The sequence below is a fragment of the Rhagoletis zephyria genome, unplaced genomic scaffold (assembly GCF_001687245.7).
Source record: "Rhagoletis zephyria isolate East Lansing unplaced genomic scaffold, Rhagoletis_zephyria_1.1 Rzeph_scaffold_00385, whole genome shotgun sequence".
Taxonomy (NCBI): Eukaryota; Metazoa; Arthropoda; class Insecta; order Diptera; family Tephritidae; genus Rhagoletis; species Rhagoletis zephyria.
The window spans coordinates 233,051-260,143 of record NW_016157469.1 but is presented as its reverse complement, the minus strand read 5'-3'; the positions used below and the strand labels follow the sequence as shown (position 1 = coordinate 260,143).

General features: G+C 34.2%; 1 protein-coding gene across 1 annotated transcript in view; it reads left to right on the top strand.

The window, feature by feature from the left end:
- wake (ankyrin repeat and fibronectin type III domain containing protein wide awake) overlaps window positions 1–27,093 on the top strand; it is a 165,251-nt gene that overhangs the window by 25,783 nt on the left and 112,375 nt on the right. The window contains exon 2 of the mRNA XM_017611267.1: window positions 16,735–16,877. Coding sequence (XP_017466756.1) covers window positions 16,735–16,877 — 143 coding nt within the window. The remainder of the gene's footprint in view (window positions 1–16,734; window positions 16,878–27,093) is intronic.

Sequence of the window (27,093 nt, the reverse complement as noted above, 5' to 3'; positions counted from 1 at the left end):
ATTGGTGCAGCGGTTACCAAGATATACACATGTAACCATAAATAGGCGTGGCTACGCACATTCGCCAAAATTTTTCAATATTCTTATTTTTCGTCTAAAACTCATTGTAAATATCAATTTTGAGCGAATTATCTTCGGTAGTTACTAAAATATCGCACTTTTTGTATTTCTGAAAATTACCGTTATATGGGAGGTAGGCGTGGTTATTGTCTTATCAAAACAAATTCTATGGGACTGAGAAATATTATTTTCTACTTTTTAGTCCATTTATAAAAGCGTTGTATATTAAAAAGTTTTTTTTATATTATTTATTTTCTAACTGGTTTGGCTTTTCACTGCAGGGTATATGTAAAGCGATGAACTACAAAGAAGATGTTGACAATAGGTTTGTATAGTAACCAATAATCAGTACTAATTTGTACTGGAACCTGCACATTTTTACTGAAAAAGTGTATGATAACCCAAAAAATTTGCAAGAGAGCACTGAATCGAGAGCGTAACAACACGGGAGTGGAAATTAAAATATTAATGATGTACGGGACTGTGTAAGTGCTTGTGTGTAAAGCAAAGAGTTTAAAACTGCTTTATAAAGAGTAAAACGTTTACACAGAATATCAGAACGGTGCACCAACTATTCATTTGCAAGTTTTTACTAGTTTTGTGTTCAATAACTTTTTCTGGTAGTTTTCTCTTCTTCTCAATTTTACGCTCTATTTTGCTTTTACGCTCTCGCTGCAGTGTTTTACTGGAGAAGTTATTATACAAACCTAATATAAACTGTGCATATGCTATTGCAATAACACACAATGTTTAAGCTATCGGAAGATAAATCAGTGTTGCTAAATCCCTGCAGTGAAACCCCAAACTAGTCAGGAAAAATTCTAGTTTATAACTAGAAATTCCTAACAGAAACCGAACTAGTTCGAAAATGATCAGACTTGTACCAAGTACAAAACGATTTAGTCATGCCATGTTTTATTTGACTTCGACAGTTTAATACAATAAAGTACACAAAATATTATAACAATTATTTGGGTATATTTTGTAAACCAATACATCGAGTACGTATTCAATTATACCAGACCTGTTAAATAATGATAAATATTCATAATGATTATTGATTAAAACATGTTTTTTGGATAACCGTTTAATGATTACATACCGATATTACCACCTTTTTAATGATTAATAATTAATTACTTAAAAAAAATGTTAATTAAATCATTAATTTTAATTACATTATTATTTTGTTATTTTTGATTATTTTCAACTATTTTTGACTTTTTTTAATTACACAATTAACATAATTATTTGTTAATTTCTATTATCAATGAACAAGCCGAACAATGGATAAAAATTAAGAACTATTTATTTATTTTATTCTTATCAAAATCTCAATTTTAAACATTAATTATTACGATTTATTTTGGAACGAATTTCCGTCGTCCCTTGTCAAGTTTGGTTTGCAGACAAACGGGTTTCGGCATTGTGCCATCTTCAGTGTTATTTTTCGTTCTGTCTGGGATGTCGGAAATTCGTTGCAAAATAAATCATCTTACCACCCTGTCGGAAAAATCAACCAACACCAACACATTAATTATTACCTTTATACATTTTTAAAACAAATATACTAAAATGTGCAAAGTTAATGAATTTAATTTATTTTAATGAACACTTTTATTTCTATTTTAGTTCACTCAAAAATGAACCAAAGTATTCATTTTATTTTTAACTAAAATGTTTTCTTTTGCGTATTCAATATTATTAAAAAAGATAAAAATATAGTATTTATTGTACCTGAAACCTTTTACTTTTAATAACATTTAATGAAAAATGCATTTAAATTTATGTTCGAAAGTCTGGAATGTTTATGTATTTATTTTTGCTTTTAATTAATACTCAAAAAATTTAACACTAATTATTGGCAAATCTAAGGCTGCTAAATAAAAATGTGTAATATATTAAAGTGCACTTAATCAAAAGTTTTTTATTGTATATTCATGAATTCATTTCATTCATTCATGCTCAGTCCGCCCGTGTATACGATAACTCGAGCAAAAGTTGTTAGGTTGGTATTGAAAATGGGTGAAATGGGTGATCACACCCACCCCTCATATAACGGTATTTTCGAAAAATACAAAAACTCCGCTATTTTCTTAAATACAGCGTCCAAATTGTACAAAATTGGTATATGAAATAAAATTTTTAGATAAAATAACACAATATAAAATGTTCTGAAAACGTGTCTGGCTTCGTCCACTGATGATCAAATTTTGTAACTCAATAGCTGCTTTACCACCTCCCACAAAACTAGTTAGGAACATTGCTTAAAGTGGAACTAAGAAATGTGTTGAAACTATTACTGTGTAGTAACTACTGAAATGTTTGCAATAAACTTTTAGTAGCTTATATTACAAACTTTTGGAAAAAGAGCGTGACACCGCTCAGTAATGACCACAAATGTGTATCTTGGTAGCCGATCTATCAATTTTTACCAAACATGGTACACTTATTACCCTTGATACAGAAAACCAATTTGTTGAACATTTTTGAAATCAAACTAAAACTACGCCCACTTACGATATAAGGTAAATTTCAGAAATACGAAGACTTCGATATTTCAATAGCTTAAGACGTTAATTTAATCCAAGTTAATACTTACAACAATTTGTTAACAAGAAATAAGATTATTATGGTTTTAAGAGAGCTAATCCAGTCAATCCAAGTCTGTTATGATGTCAGCTTTTTTTATAAAATGTTATCGCAGATTCCATTGATGACGTATACTTGTGACAATTTTCTGAATTTCGCACGCATGTTTCTCCTTTCAAATACTAGCTGGTCTGTTCGTCTGTGTGCGGGCTTTTGTATATTTATGTAAACGTAAATGTTGTCAACCGGATGAGAATTGTGTGTCCATGTGTGACTCTGTTAAATCTGTGTTCCAAACAGTAGCTGAGCTGTGGTTTTTATTGTTGAAGCTGTTCTTGTGGACTCTCATTTCATGATATTGCGTGACATTTGTAAATGGAAAGATGTCATGGAACGCTCAGCTAAAAGCACACATTGTCATTGACCCGCCCACATTTTAGTAAAGACAAATACGCACAAACGCATACCCACACATTAATCCAAGAATACAGGAAACTAATCCATTTTGAAAGCTGAACAACAACAGCAATAATAAAAACTGCGAGTGACAATGATTTCATTTTTATATTTCAAAATTTCAGTTCGATATTTCAGTGCATATTTATAAGCCAACTGCGTATGACAGCTTGTACATACATAGTTTAAAAATAAAATAACATACATACAAAATAAAAGAATCGGTACTGGCGAAAAAAAATTTTTTTTTCGTAAAAATCTGCAATCAAACGTAATGAAATATGAAATATTTGATAATTCAGTTAGTGTGTAGTCATGCATGTGTGTAGTGTGCTTGCATGCAGCTGCGGCCATCACATTCATTCATTGGTCGTTGTTGCTTTAGTTGTTGCCGCCAACATCAGTTTTCGTTAATGGCCTTCAAGCGCTGCTGCTGTGCTGCTCTTCCAGCTGTTTATTCTTGCTTTTGTTGCGGATGTGACTGTCAGAGCTTTGTATGCTCCTAGCAATCTGTATGTTAACAAGTAATTTTTAGGAAAAAAAAACCGACTTCACTTCTCATGTAAAAAAAATATATATATATTAATATATCTCATGATCCAAGGACCGTATCTAAACCGGATTAGTATGGGACCCCTGAGACACTACCTTTCCGATGCAAAAAGAATTANGAAATGCATTTAATTTGACGAATATTTATGTATGCATGAATGTACAATGTATTGCCAACAAAAAGCTCATATATATACATATACTATGTACATAAGTGTGTATGTGTATACCTACATACGTGAATGAACATGCAAACATATATTTAACCCAAGCATCTATATATTAATACGCAAACGAAATCCCATACAAATCTATTCCTCCCTACTGCTCCTATGTTTCTCAACCGATTTGAATGATTTTTCTTTTGTTCGAAAGGTATTTCAAAGGGGAGGTGCGCATTTTGTTTGTTTTTTCAGTAGGTGGAGTAGGAGTGGAGTTATTCCGAAAAACTTCATTTATGGTCCGATTTGCTTCAAATTCAAAATACGTATTACTAACATCAATGGACATCAAATGGACCCGATAGGTGGCTCCAGAGCCGAGTTATTCCAATTTCCGTATANAATTTTTAGGAAAAAAAAACCGACTTCACTTCTCATGTAAAAAAAATATATATATATTAATATATCTCATGATCCAAGGACCGTATCTAAACCGGATTAGTATGGGACCCCTGAGACACTACCTTTCCGATGCAAAAAGAATTATCGAAATCGGTTGACGTGGTCCAAAGTAATGCAGTAACATACATAACAAAAAACAAGTAAGAGCAGCGCTGTCTTCGGCTATGCCGAAGGCTTCATACCTTTCATGAACATCTGCAAATTTTACTTTGACAGATTACTGCTTTTGAGTACATCTGCATACATCGATAGAGGAGTTACATACCTATATAAAAAATCGCATNATATTAATACGCTATCGAAACCCCATACAAATCTATTCCTCCCCCCTGTAGGGGAACCGAAATGAATGTTTCTTCTTTTGTTCGAAAGGTATTTCAAAGAGGAGGTGCGCATTTTGTTTGTTTTTCCGGTAGGTACCTGCTTTGGTTTCACCATCTATGAATTTTTAAATTATTTAACAGAATGTATATTACTTCACCAAACAATATATGTAAGTGAGCTTGACGATTAACAGGTGATGATGGACCTAAAAAACTTCCCAGGCAAAATGAAAAAGTGTGTGAAAAAAGTGAAGTGGTCGAATTTCGACAACGGGGCGATACTAGTTTTAAGTAAAACTACACATGCATCTGTTCACGGGAGGAAAAAATTAATTCGTAAAAATTTTAAAGCAAAAAAGTGTTTAGACATTTTTTAGGGTCGAAAATTTTTTCTCTTCGAAATTTCCTTCCTTGGTTATTAGGTGGTCCCTTATTCTAAAATATACATTGTAGTCTCGTTTTCCGCCTGCATTGCTCGTGCGAGGCACTCCGCACATTAAGCGCCTAATCATAGTAGTGTAATCGTTTCGACATACTTAAGTATGAAGCTTTCATGCCGAACACATGTTTTTCAATGAAGCTCTGTACATTACGATTCATAATCTTGTTTTCGCCTAATCATGAAAACTTCATGAATCCAAGCGCTCAACATTGTAAGGCACTCCGCATATTACGCGCCTAATCATAGTAGAGTAATTGTTTCGTCATGCCGAAACGAACGCATGACGACTCCACTTCTGCACACTTGCACGACTTGCATAAGCCCTGGTGGCATACACATTACACATTTTCTGGCCGTAATTTCTTAGTGTTGCACTTTCGCGGATATTTCTGCAATAAAATATTGCATAAACGCTTATGGTTTTATACAATTGGCACGAGTTTTAGCACAAAATCTTGAAATGATAAATAATTTTTATTTCCAAAACAAAAAATAAACAAATGACGATTTCACAACGCCAAGCGCCTAACAATGTTGGGCACTTCGATTAATGAAGCTTTCATGATTAGGCGCAAACGTTATTATGAATCGTAATATACAGAATAATAGATTGGCGCTTACACATATGTTAGTGTTTGGCCGAGCTTCTCCTCCGATTTGTGGCGTGCGCCTTGATGTTGTCACACAAGGCGGAGGGCCCTACAGTTTTACGCCGACTCCGAACGGCGATTGTATTTTTATGAGAAGCTGTTTTTCATGGCAGAAATACACTCGGAGGTTTGCCATTGCCTGCCGAGGGACGACCGCTGTTAAGAAGAAGCCTTTTTTCTATATTTTTTGCGATGTTGCTTTGACCAGGGTTTGAACCCAGGCGTTGCGGAGTGGAAGCGCGCACTGCTTACCACTACACCACAGCGGCCGAAAATACAGGCCGTAATATACAGAGCTTCATTGAAATACATGTGTTCGGTATAAAAGCTTCGTATTTTAGTATGCCGGAACGATTACATTATTTTGACTAGACGTTTAATGTGCGGAGTCCCTAAGGCGCTTACCGTTTTGAAATCGGCATTTGTTTACTTTTTGTGTTGGAAATAAAAATTATTTGTCTTTTAAAAAGGAAATAATTGAAAATGAATTATTTCGTGCTGACCAGAATTTTGGGCAAAAATTAAAAACAAAAAACTTGGAGTCTTTATGTTTTTTTTCGCTTGACATAAACATCTATAAAAAATACATAGGTATCCAATTTTCCTGAAACAGTTTAATATAACATATGCATATGTTAACAAAATTCGACTTTTCACACAAGTGGCAACCCTTTTCAAACTAAAACCTTCTTAAGTCTCTTTCGTCGAACACCCATATTTTGATACATAAATATGTATGTATTTCATTAACCTAACTCCCTCCTGCATATCTATTAGAAATGGAGCCTTTTCAAAACAATTTCTATTTATATCCATATTTTAAAAACTGATTTCACTCATTAAATAATTATAATTCAAATTTTTTATCAGGTGGCAACGCTTTTCAAAAAAATAAAACCTTAGTGCATGTCTAAAGGTCAAGCCCTTTAATATCACAACTCATTTTTAAAATCGGACGAATACAAATCTGATGACATAAAAAAAAATGTCTACGCGTATTATAAGTAGAATGCAAACCCATAAAGAGAACATAAAACTTCACGTGCAGTTTGACCCTCCTATGTGAAATTTCCAAATACTACGTTCAGTTTGCTTGATACTTAAGTATGTGAGCATAGCGGAAGACGTATGTATTTGGTGAAGTAGAGCGTAGTCGAGTAACATCGTTCAGGTACGCTCACTTGAGATGCTCTCTATTTTTGTTGGTTTTTTTGGGTACCGCAAGCATGTGTTCCTATTTTTTCGAGTGAATGTGTGGTCGGGAACTTTGCAGCTCTCTATTATGTACTAAGCGAAACTGTGTGACGTATACGCCATGACTACCCATATACGTGGTGTTCCTTATCGCAAATTTTCCATGAAAGTGTGTTGAGTAACTCGAAGTTGTTCGCTTTCTTCGAAAAAACGAAATTTTTGAAGTAATGTTAATCATATTCGGAAAGAAGGTTTTACATTGGTTGTTTGCTAAAAATTACAGCAAAATATTGCTTCAGCTTTTACTGGAAGTTGCACAAATACTTATTTATTATTATTATATGTATGGTCTGCTAACATTTTTGGCATATTTAATATCAGTTTTTCACGGTATTCGTGAACCAAATTCAACTATGTCCGTCTGGAACGATGTAATTTCCAATTAGACTAGTTTGAGGGGTCGTTATCAGGTCAGAATATGGAAAGCTTGAAATCGTAGCAAGTGCCTATTTCAAAAACTGTCACTTTTTCGATTTTCACTCGGAATTTTGGCATTCTTAGTGTAAATAAGACTGTATTTGAATAATTTTTTAAATATGTATTTACATGTGTACCTTGTGGGGAATTTAATAGTCACTTACTTCAATAACTAACTTTTGGTCCACTTATTACGGCTAACTTTTATCTGGTTTGGAAAGTCATGCTGAACCGAAATACTTTGCGTCGTTTTTTTCACAAAGAAAAATAATTATATTTTTATTATTCGTCATTATGTTTCTTTATTACATTATTATTTATTACATTTGAGAAAACCCGTTAATTAAAAAATACGCATCTAGCAACAACAGTTTTCGGAGTGCACAAAACCACTCAGTTATTGTTATTAAAAAATAAATAAAAAAAATTAACTATAAACAGTTATTATTCTATAGGTATTCTTTTATAAGTTAGATTTCAAGAAAACTTGAAAACCCCGTTTTTTATTGCCGACTTTCGCTATCACTACATACTTGTTCAGTGCTTTTGAAAAATACCAAGTATTCTTACCTCTATTCTCGTAGTAAGTAGAGGACGATTTTTTTATAGGAAAGCTTCGTATAAAAGGGGATTTTTTTTGCTATATGTTGTTTTAGTCAAAATGCGTTCCCTTATGCAAGAAACCTTGATTTGAGATTTTCGCCTGTTGTAAATAACCTCGAATCTCTTTGAAGGTTCGTGAATCATGGACAAATCATTACAATCACAACAATTAGACAACACATAGATATATTATTTACGGCCACGCTCGGGACGTACATACCTCAAGACTAGCAAACATCTGTTGACTTCGGAATGCCAAAGATCGGGTCACTATAACCTATTGCCACCATACAATTGATTGTTCAGATTTGGGGTTTTACCGTTAAACTCCTTTATTAGGACAGCTAAACAGAGAAATTTCGTGAACTATTTTATAAATAATCATACAAAGTCTAGTGAGAAATTTGTCTAAATCAGTGCTGTATAACCTTTATCTCCTATACCACTGATTGCTTAGATACAAGTTTTAGCGATATAACTCCATTATGTAGGAAGATAAAACTATTAAATTGTGTTACCGGTTTACATACTGATCACCCAGCGGTGAAAATCACTTAGATTGGTGCGATATAAGGTATATCTTCCATACCTCTGATTGATTATATATGATTTTTTATATGTTTAACTCCTCTATCTACATACATATGTATGCTGTGAATATAACAATTTTTTCAAATACAGTAATCTGTTACAGTAAAATTTTCTGATGTTCATGAAAGGTATGAAGCCTTGGGCTTGCCGAAGACAGCGCTGGTCTTACTTGTTTAGTACTAAAAGAGCAACATTAACAAACTCTTGGCGCTATTGCCTTCTTACCGATGTAGACTAATAATAAAATGAAGAAGTTTTGATACATTTAATGGGGCAATCAATGTATTTCTCTGTAACATACCTATTGTCTGAAGTCTGTGAACATGGATTGTCAGCAGCAACTGAGCTTTAACCTCTTCCACTCTTTAACTTATTACTCTCTGATTCTACGGGCAGGATATTAATTAATGATATATTTATATCCATAAATATTCATGTAGATACTTGTGTATGTACGCATCCGTGTGTAAAGTTTTACATATATCGCATTTGCGAGTTTAATATTTCGTCGTTGTAAAGTAAATTACCATGACCTATGACATTAAACATGTGACTTATAGCATATTTCAGAATTTTATTACACCTGCAAATGTTGTATTAAGGTGGTGTGACAAATAACGCAGGTAAATCTGTAAGTTAATGAGCACCCAAGGTAAAAATATATTTTAAGCATGCAAATGCACTCGGTTACCCGGTAAGAAATCTGCTGAAAGACTGTATAAGACCGCATCACGATGCAGGAGCCGAAAAAACTTCAATTTGTTCCATTTTGATTCAGCAATGTTAGCAAATTTTTCTTGAGAAGACTCGCAGGAATATAATCGACACACACCACGTATTTTTTTTCAAAGTGGCTTTTGACAGCACTATTTCTGAATTTGGCATCCCTGCGAAACTAATACGGCTGCACAATTGGGAAGGATCTCGCCGAGACGTTTGATACGCACGAGATGAAAGACAGAGCGACTCCATATCGTGTTGGAGAAGATAATGAGGGCTAGGAAAAAAAATTTGTATAAAAGGATACCATCATGAGCTTCATCGATTTGGTTTAGTGTAGGCAGAATTCCCCCAACTGTACGACCAAAAATACTTTCTTTGCCCACGCCAGAGTGTACAGATTGTTTAAGCGGAATTTCTGAACAAAAAAACTCACAAATTTTTTTTAAATAAAATTGAAGAAATCGATTTAACAAATCTTTTATTTTAAAAATGAGATCTTGTTGTAATATAGTTATTAAAACCAAAAACGAATATATAATAAATTTAACCCTTAATTAGGCGCATGGGGTCGAGGTCATTTCGAGTTGAAAAATAATGTCTTGGAGCGTGCTCGCGCTCTGGCTAGCTTTCTAACGCCCCGCGAGGTACGTCAATAAGTCACGGCCAGAACATCGTCGTGCACACATGTGTCGCTACTCGCTTGAGTGCTGACCCCATGCGGCTACAAACGTAACATTTTGATGTCGAAATAATGTTTTTTTCTTTTTTAAGTTAACGATAATAGAGTACTTTAATATTTTTGTTAATACACTTCCTTTTTTTTTATTTTGAAAATTCTTTTTTCAACACTTTTATTGGGGTCACTGGGGACCCCATCCGACTAATTGTGTGATTTTCTTTATAGGCCTAATTAAGGGTTAATAATAAATAACACAAATCACTTATATAATAGTGATGTACAAAAAATTTTCTTTAAAAGTACGCATACTTTTTAAAAATATTTGTTTCAATACATTTTGCAATAGAACTGCGCAATTATTAAATTTATTATAACTCATATTAATTGATTAATCGCACAATCCGCTTTTAAGAGCTCGGCGCTAAAAATTAAATAACAACCTATAATAAGGCGAGATCAGCTATTTCCACAATTTCTTTAAAATCACCTATAGTGTCTGAATGATTTACATTTCTGTTGTTGTCATATATTTAGCTACTCAACCTTGATAGCATACTGTTTGATATTAGAAACGTTTTGCAGCAGAAACTATTATCCTTCATATAACACTTTATTCGAATTAAGGCTTTCCAACCTATTTCGCATCTTAGTTTTTGTTGAATTCATTACGGAAAAAACGCGCTCAACAAAGCATGTGAGTGCGGCAAGGATAATAAAATGAATTTACATATATTTCCAAACATTATATTGCCTGTTGCGGTTTTCACTCCGTAAGGAATTATCCAAAATTCGCGGAAAACTAAGTTTTGCATATTTTTATAATTCGGAAAAATTTATTTGAAGGGAAAAAAATCGCCAAAAATCGCCAATGGCGATTTCCTAAATTTTTACGCGCAAATATCCACACAAAAAACGCCAAATTGGCGCGAAATCGCCGAATCTGGACACTCTGGCCCACGTTGGCATTTAAATGGTAAACCACCTTCCAAGCCATGGGAGGATCAGCGCTCGTAAGTATGATGTAAGAGCTTAATATTACCTATTCATTGGGCACAATTATTCTTTGGTCAAACTAAAAATGTGTAAAGGTTATGTATAAAGTAACAATTTTTATAAACAAATTTGAAAGAGTTGTTGATTTCGTTGTGTTTGTTTATGGGCGGCACACACCGTGCGTCTGACTCATGAGTCGGTTTGGATGTGTTTGTGAAAATAAATGTGTGTTAGTTACACCAGCATGACTCTGAATGATTCAACGGCGTGTAGTCGAAGGCGAGTCAACACGTACACAAATGACTCGCGAGTGAGACGCACCGTGTATGCCCCTATTAGATTTTGAAAAATTCCAAATGTGAAAGACAAACAAAAGCTTTTTAAGAACTTTTGTTTTCTAGTGAGTTCAATAAAATAGTACGGCAATTGGAACGCATTTTCTTCGTGACTTTGTTTAAATGCGTTGAAATGCGTCATTCTGGAAATGTGAATTTGTATGGAGAATTGCGTGATTTGGACTGGTATTTCAGATTTCTCGCCCAAATGACGTATTTGGGCGGCCCCATTTTTCATAAAATGCAAAACCAAAATGAGTAGAAACTCTTCTCCGCAGGTAATTACTACAACAATACTGCTCCACATTTTTCTGGAGGTAGTAGTTGAAATAAACTGTGAACATTTCATATTTAAAAGTAAATTTTTAAATTAGTACATATACTAACATATATACTTAACTACATATATGCGATACATCTGCACATGAGTGTCATTGCAAAGCGAGAAATTAACTTCGTCACAACTAATTACATGTCATTGTAGACACCCATATTTATCCATGTGTACATGCCCTATAGGGAAATCCTTGTTAATTAATAGTAATTGCGCCGACTGTAGTGAAATTAAAACCATGGCTTTTTCGATATAATTCATGTTCGAAATTCAGAAATTTACTGCGCACAAAACTGTAACTTTCTCAAAATGCCGCTGATACCATATTATTAGATTTCTGTGCTACTTTATTTGAAAATTTAATAATTCGTATTGCATATTATTCAAATTAAAATTTTAAACAGTAATCCGCGTTTTTACGAGGGCGACTATTATTTTTATTTTGATTTTAAGACTGCGATATCCCGAAGAAGGATGTTTTTATTCGAAATTTCAAAGTCGTACTCCCTCTAGACCGGAAATTTGTTTCACTAGCTTTTCGCAGAGTGTGAACAGTAATTACTGCTTTAAAACGTTAGCATTTTTACAATCCCCCTCTAAAGGTCTGTACGAATTTTTTCATGTCCACCACGTACGTTTGCTCATCAGCAAGTATTTAATTGGTATTCAGAAAATTCCGTACATATTTACATACAAAGTTTGCAAATTATTCACTCATGAAAATATCATCCATCCAGGGGCATGTTCATTGAACACTTACCTATGAACATAGGGGTGGAGCGTTAATGTGCGGAAGAAGAAAAAAGTTATCGAATCGAATTTGAACCCCTCTTTAAAGTTATCTTCTTCCTTATCTCAAGAGTGCAGTAACTCTGCCTCACCCTCAACCAGTTTAACACGGATGTCGAATTAAAACGCCAGTTTTACGATGAGAAACTTTTTTACAAAAAGTTAAAACATAGTAAAAATGTATTTTTAAAATAAGCGTGCCCCAATTCTTACTATATCTGTGTTCGTATGGAAAAGTAACTTATGTCAAATGGCTGGCTTTATTATAATGCGGTATTCGCTTTGTTCTTCAAACGACAGGGAAATTTTTTGATGAAACTTAAGAAGAATATTTACTTGCTAGTATCGGAACTATTTTTTGCGCGTTTATTTGCAATCTTATGCTGCGAATGCCGATTTATACTAACCAGCCTTTCGACATAAGCTACTTTTCCATACAAACACAGATATACATATACGGGTTTTCGAAATCTCTCGACTCCTGCATCACCTACCATATTATTTCATCCTTCATATTGCATTATCATCGGGTTATGAGCTAAGTTTGAAGTTTCAAGTCTATAGCTCATCGGGAGGTGAAATATTGATTGCAATATTCCAGGATCTACCCTATAGTGAAGTTAAATAAAAGCTTCTAAAAATATACAACATGAAATTAAGAACAAAAAATGTCCAAAACTACTTTAGTAATTTAATAATTTTTTCTTTACTGTTAAATCGTTTTCCGTTCCAAATTTTCGCATTATCGCACGAGATTTAGTATTGGAACACATAAACCCATTTCCAGCCTTTTCACCAATCACCAGTCATTGATGCTTCAGTGACAATGGTTACACAGCGTTCATCTGCTTGTGTATGGCAAGGATAATCCGGCAGTTCCATCGTAGCTCGGGTATTTGATCCAAAACTGAACTCACATAGTATTGGAGGCGACGTCATTTGTCACTTGTTCCATTTTATCATAACAGTCTAATCATTTACCCCGAAGCTTAGCCTGGAAACTTTAAATAGTCTCACACACAATATTTGATTTTTTCGTTTCGAAGTAATTGCCAATTTTGCTCAAGGTGTTTGACAATTTATCTAAAGAAATTACAAAATCTTCATAAGCGGAAAACAGAAAATTGCGCTACCAGACTCAGTAGCCAACAGCCATATGTAATGCGCATTTTAGTATATGGTTGCCTATCGGCTATCAGTCGTCATACATAATAGGGCGAATGAGCAATTCTTCCTGGATTTATGTTAAAGAAATCTTGAGGGCATTATCCATTACTTATTGCTTGACACATTCGATAAAGGTATTTTTGAACTGTACTTAAAGTAAACTACATATATCCGCTATAATGAAACAGCCATGTTGCACGGTATAGCAGTAAACTGAGTCACGGAGAGTTGAAGGCAGGTTTCCCAGTTTCCCAGCTATTCTATAAATAATAATACAAAGCCTCCTGAGAAAATCGTCAAAATCTATGCTGCATAAGGTTTATCTCCTATACCACTAAGTTGCGTTTACGGTTTACATACCAATCACACAGCAGTGAAAATCACTTAGATGGGTGCTATATAAGGTATATCTTCCATACCTCTGATTGTTTAGATATGATTTTTTACACATGTATCTCCTCTATCTATGTATGATGTGAATATATAAATTNGAGATGTGGTTTTTCATATGTGTATCTCCTCTATCTATGTATTCTGTAAATATATAATTTTTTTCAAATGCAGTAATCTATTAAAGTAAAATTTTCAGATGCTCATGAGGGTATGATGCCGTCGGCATAGCCGAAGACAGCGCTGCTCTTACTTGTTCTTATATGTTTTGGTTCGAGCCCGGCTTCCGACCAACGTCAAATAAAACAAAAAACAAGTGTTTTCCTAATAACGGTCGCCCTCGACAGGCTGTGGCATACCACCTGGTATATTTTGTCATGAAAAACAGGTTCTCATAAAAATACAATCGTCGTTCGGAGTCAGCGAAAAGGTCCCTGTCCTTTGTGTGACAACATCAAAACACAAGTAACGAAACGGAAGGGAAACTCGTCCAAACACTTACATATTATGCAAGCGCCAATCTATTATTATTATTAAGTGCAATTAACAAAATCAATGCACAAATATCAAACAGTTCTTTAACATTCTCTAACGTCACTTTAGCCACATCAACGAAAGCCTTCTTTTGAAATATAATTTTTAACCGACTTCCAAAAAAGGAGGAGGTTATCAGTTCACCGGAATATTTTTTGTATGTATGTTACCACATAACTTTGGACCACGTTAACCGATTTCTATAATTTTTAAAGGAAAGTTACCTCACAGGGTGTCCCGTACTAATTTGGTTTAAATCCGATCATTGGATCATTGGAAATTACAGTTAATCTTAAATTTGTATATGAGAATTGAAGTTTAAGATGGATATTAATGGTGACAAAACAATACACGTACCGTAAAAGCAATAAAAGTGGGGGATTCTAACACGAACATTAATACCAAAACGAGGTATATACCTTTGAATAACAATAGACTCAAAATTAACTTAAAAGGACCTTAAAATAAAACACAACGAAATAAAAAACCACTTTATACAACTGTACTGGCTACTGGAACGGCAATCTAAACCAATAGTACACAATAATGTACTGATCTACAAGGCAATAACTTCGGCTTCTAAAACCCATTCTTTTAACGATAAAAGCTCAATTGAGAATTCTTAGGAAAATAGCAAATGCGATTTACTACATATCTAACAGTGATTACATCGAGAACTAAATATTGATATGGTTGACGAAGCAATAAAGACATAAAGGGAATTACTTCTAAACGGAGTACTGAGCCACACAAACCCAACAATGAACCAACAACCTTTCAAGGAGAAATACAATCTTAGGCGACTAAAACGAAAAAAAACATGCATCTTAGCCGTTTTATGATCAAAAGAAGTCATTGTATATATGCGTGAAAAAGTAGTTTTATATGTATGCATACATATTATTATTGTATTTAAAAAATATATATGTATATTAATTGCTTTACAGTGATCGGCAATAAAGAATATCTTCTATTGATGTTTCACTAATAGATAGTTGTAATTTTTTATATGGAAGCAGTAAAAAATTTTTAAGGCTCAATGCAACGTTCTACATCCTATCGCTCCGTACTGAAAACTCTAAAACAAAATTTTACGCTTCACCCTAATTTGCATCCACACGTATGTATGTAAGTAGATACATATTTATTGTTGATACAAAACTGTAAATTACATGCATTCAAAATTACCTTTCAAAGTAACGACGACGGAGTCTGTCAATAATGTTAATCCGTAATCCCGGGACTCCTTTTCTTGACCAGTGTTGGCTATATTTCCCTTTTTTATTTAATAATTAATATTTTTTATAAATTTTTATATATATGTATTCGCGAAACCATGAGCCAAATAGAGTAAAATTGCGTTTTTAGTTTCTCAGTCTGACGTCAGTAATTAAAAAAAAAAAAAACAATTAAAAAAGTCAGTCAAATGTGCTTAGAGAAATTAAAGAGGAAATTCTGTAGAATTTAAACAGACTCAATTTTTGGAGCATAAGGACTTGTATGTATTGAGAATGTCCTTTTAACATTTTGTGGGTTTCAAACCCATTTATTTATTACACTGTGCAACAAAATTTTTGGGGGTGCAATAATTCCAAAACGACATTATTTTCAGTGTTTCTAAAAAGAGGGCCAAAACGACCTTTTTGTGAGGGATATAACGGGTTAAAATGTTCTACAAAATTATTCCTAGTAAAATTTTACTATATGGCCCGAAAAAACATATTTCTCTCCGATATGTATTTTAATTCTTTTTTTTAAATTTATTCTAAAGGCACTTAGGCAAAATAATGCAAATTTAAAATGGCCATAGCAAAGAAATTTGACCAAAAGAATGTAAAACGAATTTAAGGTTTTACTTTATGGATCTTGGTCTTTCATCCAGAGTTGGAATCATTCCGCCCCCAGGCAATGACCCTCAAATTGTTGCGCTGTGTTATTTATTTTATGGTAAGAGAGATAGACAATTTTGTTTCGATTTACGTTGTTAAAAAGTAATGAATATCTAAATTCCGAGACCCCGATATTGTGATAATGACATACCGAAAATCCCGAGATCGTAAAATGCGAAAAAACTAACATTCCTAATGTATACATACATTTATTTTTTTATACTACGGATACCTCTTACGAAACTTCTTCTCCGTCCCTTTTTATTGTTTATTTCTTCTTTTTCTCTCTTCTCTATTATTGACGAATTCATGCTGGTCTTTTTCTGCCTCTTTTCCAGGACGCATGCAGCAAATGCGGCCTTGATATCACAAACGCACGTGGGTCGGAAAGTGCCACCCCCTCTGCTACGCTCTCGCACTTTGCCAGCTATTATTATGCCCGGCATTCCGGTTGTCTCGGTTAATACGGACCAGCAATTTGGTAAGTATCGGAACATGTTATTAAAAGTACTTAGCTAAATGATGTTGCGTGGATGTACATATGTACATACATACATATGTATATATGTATTGTATGTATGTATATTTAAGCTTGCAAATGTTAACAGACAAGAACTTTCCCTGTCGGGAATTTCATAGTCGACTACTAAAATAGCCAACTTTTGGCCAACTTATTATGGGTAACTTTAATTGGTTTCAAAGTCTTGCAGGGCCCAATGGAGGGGATATGTATGTATGTGTTCATGTAATATTTTTCCACCATTTTTCGTTTCGACAAACAAACTTGTGTTCAAAAGCAAAAAATTTATGTAAAGCATTTATGTACATACCTATATTAATTGTCATTGTGTTTTTATAGAAAGCGAGAAAACATGGATCTACCCTGTGGGGAAAATCTCTTCTTTTGAACTGATGCGCTTCTAGTATATTTAGAACCACTACTAGTTCGCGATAAATCTCTATTACATGCAAATAACTGGCGAATTTAACACGGCGATGTCATAGGAATTGGAAATTGTCCCCCGCTGCATTACCTTTTCTATAGTTCAGAACCAGTCCTTAATTCGATCTAGTTTGCTTTGCACCCGATTTTCTGTAGTTCCGAACCAGTTGTAAACAAAAAAAGTAACAAGATGTTTTCTTTTTGGGTTACCATGGTAGCAATTTTTAATTATTTGCAGAGAAATGTATTTTCACTCTGAAATAAAATTTGTTTGAATGAACGTAAATTTAATTTTGCATTTGAAAACACGTTTACATACCTTTGGCTGTAGCTGAATTTTCAGAGGTGCTGACTGTTATTGGTTATATTCCAGAAAGTCCCAAAAGCAAAAATCCCTTTCCCAGTAGTTTCGAACTAGTTCAAAATTCGCCAGATGAGATATAGTTCGTTCCGCATCCCTTTTTCTATAGTTTTGAACCAGTTCAAAATTCGTAATTTTAGATATAGATTTATAAAATTGTTTTTTAAAAGTACCACATATCGCTGCTTTTGAACGATCCAGTTACTATCGGACTGGTTCGGTTTTGGCGATAAAGATCTATTTCGGAACTACAAATTTGGTTGGGAGGCTGGGGGATTTGGGTTAATGTTTTTAATTGTGGATATAATCCAGCACAACTCAATGAAAAGTCACGTACAATTAACCGAGGTATAGATAAAAATTCTTTTAATACTGAGTCAACATTAACATCCAGATTGCGATGAATATTGAGAAAAGCTAGCCCATTGTGTACTCGTTCTCTGCCCATGCCTGCACATTAACCTGTTAACCAGGGTTAATACAAAATTTTCTCCATACAACTAAAGGGTTAAATATAATATGAAGAAGCAAGAGTATGCAAACTTGCGAATACACATACATAAATCCTATTCTGAAACTATAATGTGCTTAACTTCAAGTTTCGCCAAACGTCATTTGCTAAAGGAAAGAGCGATACTGATCGCACCTTCCGTACGGAATCAACTGTTTGTCCTCGTACGTATGTTTGTACATATGTAACACAGGCAGTGTTGCCGCATTGGTATTTTTTTTACCGAAATTGGTAATTTTTTTCTTTATTTATCATATTTGGTAATTTGGTAACTTATTTTTCAACTTGGTAACTTTTTCGATTCAGTCCTACATGTAACACAGGTCAAAAGAAGTTCTGGTTCCACATTAGGAAGTGGGCCGTAAGCGTTTCCTTTTAGAGAAACACCAGGTTATCCTGAAAGTTTCGCAAGGCGAACAGTTCTTCGGCGTTTCTAGGTTACTATGATTGTGTGATCTACAACAAACTGCTTGATAGTGGCTATTGTTATATCTACTTAAATGTGCCAACACTGAACTCATGTAAGTAAAATATAGCCACCTAAAAGTCTACACTACGTTCCTTATGCATTTGACAGGCTTTTCGTTCATTTTCTGACAGTCAGTTACGGCAGCTTATTCATATTATAGTTAGCCCTTTAGTTGTATGGAGAAAATTTTGTATTAACCCTGCAGCAAAATTTAGGGATAGTCTGGCAAAGCACTAGATCCGCCCTACAAATTTCAGAACAGTCTCTGCAAAAAGGATGCAGAGCTGGACGGTTGAAACTCATATGTTGCTACTTGCGCTGTCATCAATGTTACTCATGCTGGTCATGTGAAAGCTGACAAAAGATGCAAAATATACTATACACCCTGAAACCAAAAAAAAAACTGTTTTCGTTTATTTAATATGTACTTCTCTATATAGCTATGGGGCAACTGCTAAAATATTTCCAAAAAAGTCGTTATTGGTAACATTAATGTAATTTGTATACATATATACGTACGTATAAATTTGAACGCAAAATATAACCATAAAACTTAGTTAAGCTACATTTCTTTTTTTAATAATCACAATATATTGAGAGTTAAAATTTTTTGTTATTATTTTATAATGAAAATGATCATTCTTAAAACAAAATCATATAAACCGTGCTTTAAAACTTTAAACAAAACAAAGTTAAATTTAACTGAACAGATTTAAAAAAAAAACCAAAAGTGGTAAACATTCTCACTTTGAAATGAGGGTGGTATTGATATGGCCTAAATATTTCACTGAGCACCCGAAATGTGTAGTTATGCAGTGATTTTTTTTTAATATCCAATGTTTTTCATTTTAAATATTTTTCGTTAAGTTTTTATTTAAGTACTATGTCCCATATTTCATAAACCATTTGAACTCAAGTTGCTAACTGTGATGCAAACTTGATAGATTTCTAAAAACTGTTTTCAAATTTCAAACTTTTTAATCAGAGATTGTTTTATAAATATTTCGAGTATTCTGTTTTGTAGCGCATCAAATTTTAGTGTAAAGTGTAATCTTGCATCTTAAACGAAAATATTTAAAAAGGAGAATACCTTCAAGAGCGTGCGTAAAAAGAGTTATAAAAAATCAGCGCGATTAATTATACTAAAGTTTAATAGGCTATAGAACTGCATATTTATAAACTCTGATTTAAAATATTGAAGTTTTTATAACAGTTTCTAGAATTTTACAAAATTTCCAACGTAGTTAGAAACGCGAATTTATATGTATTTTTACGTTATGATACTTATCAACCATCCTTAAATGAAAAATTTACGAAAAATATTTTGCATGAAAACCATTGTGAATATTTAAAGTTCTATATGTTCTTATTAGATGCCGGGGAGTCTATGTATTACATTTCAATACATTTAATACAATTTAACGCTAAGTTATCACAAATAAGCATTCAATATATCACCATTTTTCTCATTTATTGATACGATTTAGTTTAGATTTTTAATTATAAGTATCCCAGAAATACCCCCTATACATAACCAATATAAATTATTTTTAAGAATAACGGTTTTAGAAAATGGAAGAATAGCTGATACTTTATGTTCCTAATTTTAAAGCACAATTTGCCTCAAAAAGTAAATTAGTGCAAAACAAATAGCTATTTAAACATAAAATGAAGTATTTTTTATTTAAAATATTGTATGCGTGCTTATTTAAAGAAAAGGCTCTATACTATACTTTTTAGAACCAGCTCGAAACTAACCGCATTTTTCCTAGCTCGGAGGTGACCCTTTTTGAACTATCTAGGAACTATTGTTATATGAACTGTCTCAAAACCATCTAACCTGAGTCAGCTCAGAACAAGTTCAAAAGTTCTGCAGAGGGCGACAATTGCCACTTCGTAGGACATCGCCATGTCAAAAAAAGACCGTTGAAAGCATTGATTTGGCATATATGAAGAACCAGTCACATTTCCATTTATACAAAGAATCATTTTTCTATGGCATATTTGGAGGAATTTTATTAAAAATAAGTAAAAACGTGATATGGTACCATGGTTTTTTCGCGGCTCTCTTCGCACTTAGAAACATACCTTATAAATCAAAAATCTATAATTCCCCAAGTTTCTGAGCGAAGTTATTTTTTTGGGTAACTACGTACCTACACGCGGTCCTCATTTGCCAGATATACAATTTTCATGCCAAGTCAATTTTAGTTCTTACATAACTGAGCTTTAAAAACTCGACTTGAATGTATAGATATTAAAGACAAAATTAAATGACCATTTGTAAACCTACTAGGTATAAAGGGTGCTTTGTATCTGTAAGTATCTCCTCGAGCGTAATAAAACAGTAAAGAGAGTACATTGAAATACAACGGAGAATAACTCTTGGCAACAAGTGGTACTTTGGACTGAGTAGGCAATTGCGAAGTAAAGTCATCTCTTGTCGTACAAAAATCTCTCTCTATACGTCACTCATATTACCCGTGTTGGCGTACAGTGAAGGAGCATAGACAATCAAAATATCTGATAAGGCGGCTCTTGGAGTTTTCGAGAGAAAGGTTCTGCGGATATTTGCGCATAGGTGATGGCGAATATCATCGTACGAATGGACAGAAATTCTCCAGCTATGAAAGTTTACAACGCGGGCCGCGCTGCTGTTGACATAAGAAAGGGAGGCGTCCTGTGCGATGGAAAGACTAGGTTCCCTTGGCATATCCAATCGGTGTCAGTTGGCAATGAAGAGATATGAATGGCGCACTTTGTTGTACTCTGCCCGAATCGCTAAGGCGGCTACAACGTCAATCAAGAAGGAGAAGATAGTGCGTTTGGGCTTTAGTTTGTAGGCATGTCTTTGCACTGATCTGGGTGCTGATACATGGCGTTGGGCCCTGAGAACTTATTGTGAAAGACTAGGATTGGAATACAATGATTCTTGTCATACCAGATGCTCTGCACTGGGTAAGACTAGAATTAAGTTTTCAGTCAAATCTTTCTTCTATGAAAAACATGAGTGATGCACTGCATCTTTTTATGTTCTTAAACTTCAAGGGCCGAATTTAAGGGAAATAAACAACAAAGAATCACTGCTATTATGATAACCACCAACCGCGGCTCTGGAAACACTTGTAGACCTGCCACCTCTGCACATTGTAATAGAGGAATTAAGCTAACTAAACTCGACTTTTCAAACAAATCGAAATCATTTATTTCTAACTAAAATCTTCTTAAATGTCTTTAGTCTGACATAATAACTTATGAACAAACTTGAATTTGGTTGTTGAAGCACGTGGCAAACCTCTTAAATAAAGACCAGAATTAAAAAGTTTTCAAACGCATTTCGATTGATACCCATATTTTAATAAATTTTTTAACTTATAAAGTAATTTGAATTTAACTTATAAAACATTTGGTAACCCTCTTCCAACACCCCAAAAATATTCTTAGCATTCGAACTAAAGATTTCTTAACACTCTTTCGTTTGACATCCATATTTTGATATTTCATATAACTTGTGTATAAGTAAACTAATTTCGACATTTCAAGCAGGTGGCAACCCTCTTCAAAATATTTTTAAACTACTACTTTCTTAAACCCATTTAGTTTGGCGCCCATATGGTGATTTATATTTCTCTTACCTAATTCCCTTAATTCAAGTTGATTTTGCTTTTTTAAACAGATAGCAACCCTCCTGGAATTAAGTTAAGAAAGAAGGCTTTTTAACACCATTTCGATCGATACTCATTTTGTAATAATAGGTTAAATTTTTAAATAATTTGAACTTTTGAATATTTTAAAATCTGCTCTTTTCTCTCTCTTTTCTTAAAAGAAGAACCATACCGAACGGTGCTTATCTAATGGCGTTGATTATTAAAAAATTTACATTTAATTGTTAAACAGGGAGAACCCTTTTCGAAAAAATATAACCAGTTTGCACGCTTCGAGGCCAAGCGCTTTAACTTTACACCCCATTTTTGAAAATCTTATGTCCTGGACCAAAAATCCCTTCGCGTATTATATATAGATACTAGGAATGTTAATCCCAGGATTCCGAGATCCTGGGATCCCGGCCTTTTTAAGGTCCCAAAAATACCGGGATTATTGGCAAATATTGTAATTTCCACTGATGGCAATAATAAAAAATCCTTTTCTTGGCCAGTATTGGCTATATTTCTTTTTTATTTAATAATTAATGTCTTAATATATAAAAATCCCGTGTCACTGTGTTCGTTTACGCTAATCTCCGAAACCGCTTAATCGATTTCAATGAAATTTTTTGGGTGTGTATTGTTGATTCCAACTCAAAAGATAGGATAGTTTTAAGCCCGAAAAAAATATTTTATTTTGTCGAAATTTTTTCAACGCTTCTCGCAACGTTCTTAAAAATCCCGTGTCGTTATGTTCGTTTATGCTAACTACAAACTGCTCATATCCGAAGCGGGAGTTTTCCAATGGTATTCGCGGCTACGCTTTATATGTATGTTTATGTAGGGGATAAATACGTAGGATAGCAACAAAATAATGTATGTACATATTAGCCGTCATCGGTTCGCCAACAGTTAGCGAGTGGCGAAACGAACGAACTCAATGAGGTACAACCAAACTCGCTATCGTCTATCCGTACTATCTAACCTTTTTGTTGCTTTCACATGCAAGATTCTTCTTTAAGCGACCGGAACTCAAACATAGCTAGCATCGAATCGATGACGGCTTGTATAAATACATAATAGCCATAATCGGTTAGCGAGTGACGAAACGACCGAATTCAATGAGGTAGAACCAAACTCGCTATCGTCTATCCGTACTATCTAACCTTTTTGTTGCTTTCACATGCAAGATTCTTCTTTAAGCGACCGGAACTCAAACATAGCTAGCATCGAATCGATGACGGCTTGTATAAATACATAATAGCCATAATCGGTTAGCGAGTGACGAAACGAACGAATTCAATGAGGTAGAACCAAACTCGCTATCGTCTATCCGTGCTAGCTAACTTTGTTGTTGCTTTCACATGCAAAATTTTTCGTTAAGCGACCGGAACTCAAACATAGCGAGCGGCTAAGTGGCGAATCGAATCGTTTGGATACCATCCAATGTTATACGGTTGACAAACGGGCTCGCTTATTTGCATAAACAGCCTTTATTTGCTTTGAGCTATGCATTTTCCTCTTTAAGGCCTGTATGCAGTTCTCAAGAAAAGCAAAAACTCCATATAAAATCACGTACAAGAAATGGCTAAGAAATTTTCTTGAGTCAAATTTCGTTAAGGCAGTACGCAGTTCTTAAGAAATTTGCTACGCTTTCTACTACGGTTTTCTAAAGTTTTTTGTGAAAAAAGAGCGCAAGGCAACCCAGGTTTGCAACAGAAATATATGCCCGTTCCATTATTTCTCGAGGAAAGAGTGAGGCAACAGGCTATGTATCAAAAATGTCAAAATTCCTTGGACACACACACGAAATAATGGCAAATTTTTCTTGACCGTTTTCTTGAGAGCTGCATACAGGGCATTAAAATGCGCATAAGCAGCCGAACAAATGCAAGAAATTTTTGGAAATTAACTCGGATCCGGCAGTTTTCGTTGACAACACTGGTAAAAACGGCCAGCTATTGTCTTTTGTATAAGTAAGCAAACAAAGCAAGCGAGTTCCGCGTTCGCGGTGGCCGAGTGGTAAGAGTTACGGGCTACAAGCCTGTAGCTACCAGGTTCGATCCTCGGTTGGAGCCATTGCGAAAAAAGTTTTTGTTTTTATTATTTATTTAATATTTTTTTTTATTTTATTTGATCTATATATTTAACTTTACTTTATTTTATTTTCATTTGCTTTATTTTATATCACATTTTTTATTTTACTATTAGTTAATTAAAATTTTTAGAGTTGAATTTTAATAAATAGCCAACAACAACCAACTGAAAGCAACTTAAAAAAATATAGAACTTATAAAAAAAAAGAATGAAAACGAAATAAATGAAAATTCAACTGGCCGTGGGACTCGAACTCACGACCTTGCGCATATGTGTGCCAGATTATATGCATAAGCTTTGCCGTCTGTCACAGCTTTTAGACTATGTTCAAATAGGCCAATTAACTGAGGCAATTAAGCTTTAAATTGCGGAATTGAGTTTTGTGTTCACACATATGTCAGCTGCGCAATTAGCGATACGAAATCAGCTGCTGGATTACCTGCAGTGATGGAAAAGTTGGTACAATCGTACCTTTATTTAGTTTGAAAATGCATTCGGTACAAACACACAATTTTAGGTACATTTGGAACGTAGCCAAATAACTTATCAGGAAATCANTGTCAGCTGCGCAATTAGCGATACGAAATCAGCTGCTGGATTACCTGCAGTGATGGAAAAGTTGGTACAATTGTACCTTTATTTAGTTTGAAAGTGCATTCGGTACAAACACACAATTTTAGGTACATTTGGAACATAGCCAAATAAGATGAAACCAAAGACGATATCTACGAGCCAAATTGATAAGTATTATGTCAATTTATTTCTTTAGCTTTCGGTGCTAATATTGCACCCTCATCAGAATTATACTAAAACAGGTAAAAAATTAGTCACATAATCATAGCACTAATATTTATCAGCCATAGAGTACTTACAAAAATCTGTGCTAATATATATATGTGTGTTTAACGCAAATTAAGCTGCGGCACCATGGATTGTCCATCGTATTATACACACATATATGTATCCGCAACTTGGTCAAATNTGTGTGTTTAACGCAAATTAAGCTGCGGCACAATCTTGCCGGAAGATTTACAATTGTTACGTGCTACTCCCATAAGAAGTAAGCCTTTTGCTTTTTGCGTGTTTTATATAAAATAGAATATTGTGTGTATAAATTTGTATTAATTGTTTTTATAGACAGGGTAAACATACCGCCAATTTGACCAAGTTGCGGATACATATATGTGTGTATAATACGATGGACAATCCATGGTGCCGCAGCTTAATTTGCGTTAAACACACATATATATATTAGCACAGATTTTTGTAAGTACTCTATGGCTGATAAATATTAGTGCTATGATTATGTGACTAATTTTTTACCTGTTTTAGTATAATTCTGATGAGGGTGCAATATTAGCACCGAAAGCTAAAGAAATAAATTGACATAATACTTATCAATTTGGCTCGTAGATATCGTCTTTGGTTTCATCTTCAAGTTGAAAATAATCCGAGCGTTAAACAATTCTTTTAATAGCCAAATAACTTCTCAGGAAATCAGTTCTTATTTTTGTTGACGCTTCAATGCATTTTCTGTTGCGGGCAACTGGTCCAATACCTTCCCTCCTTTGTGAAGGGGCATACAAATGATACAAAAAGGTGGTCAAAGTAACGCAACTGTAGTTGATTTCGCCAGATAGACTGAAAATATTTATTTTTAAACGTGAGATCGGAGAACTGGAAGGAAATTAATTCACCTTACAACATAGTTTTGTCTCGCGCTGCTCAAAGAGATCTCTTCATAGCCAAAATTTGTTTAATATCAGTACAGAAGTTGATGTGGTACGGAGGGAATTTTTATCCTCCTATCTTCTTTATATAGAAATACATATTTACTTTTTGGGTACAGCTATCCACTTTTAGATAAAGCTTTCCGTAAATTAGGTACAATTTTATATTTAAACTATCCAATGCCTGCTTACTTCGCGGCGCCAAATAAGAGCTTTTGCGTTGGCCTATGCAAAGGAGCGTTTAAAAACAAAATTAGTCTGTAAAGTCAAAATTTTGTATTTAAGTTGAAACCACTAAGGCGCAGTATCCTCCTCACACATAGGCCAATAATAGTCATGCTGTGATACCATATGGAAAACCAATCCCTTTCGGTGTCATGAGCTTTACCGTTGGTCTTATTTCCACCTGTGAGATCTCTGCCAAGCGTGCGTAATATTCTTCTATGATCTTCTAACTTCAACATTGGTGCGATGCGTATGCCAATAAAAATTCTTATAGGGAAACTCAAGAGCACAGAAGTGCGTTTTCTGTTATAGGAGGGCCAAGAATCCTCGCTGTCCCACAGGATGAAAAGTTTTCCGGTACATTGCTAAATGAGTCGTGTGATCTCTTAAGTATCTTTCAAATGAAGCAATTGATATACCTACGGTGATCTTTCCTTGTTAATTCGCCACTTTTACAATTCATGGTAAAATTTATGAACTGATTTCTGGGTAGATGCAGGACCGCATGATCGTGCATGAGGGCGTCAGAAAAACTTAACCCCATCCTTCATTTAGACATCTGAAAACTAAATTCGTATAACTTAAACATAGGGCCAAAGCAGACCAACCACACGGGGTTTCTATACATTTCGGCTGCAGCGCCATCCATTGGGTTCATTTTCTGCAAAACCATTGCTTACCATAAAATTAATAAGTGTTATGAATTTCAACCTTAAC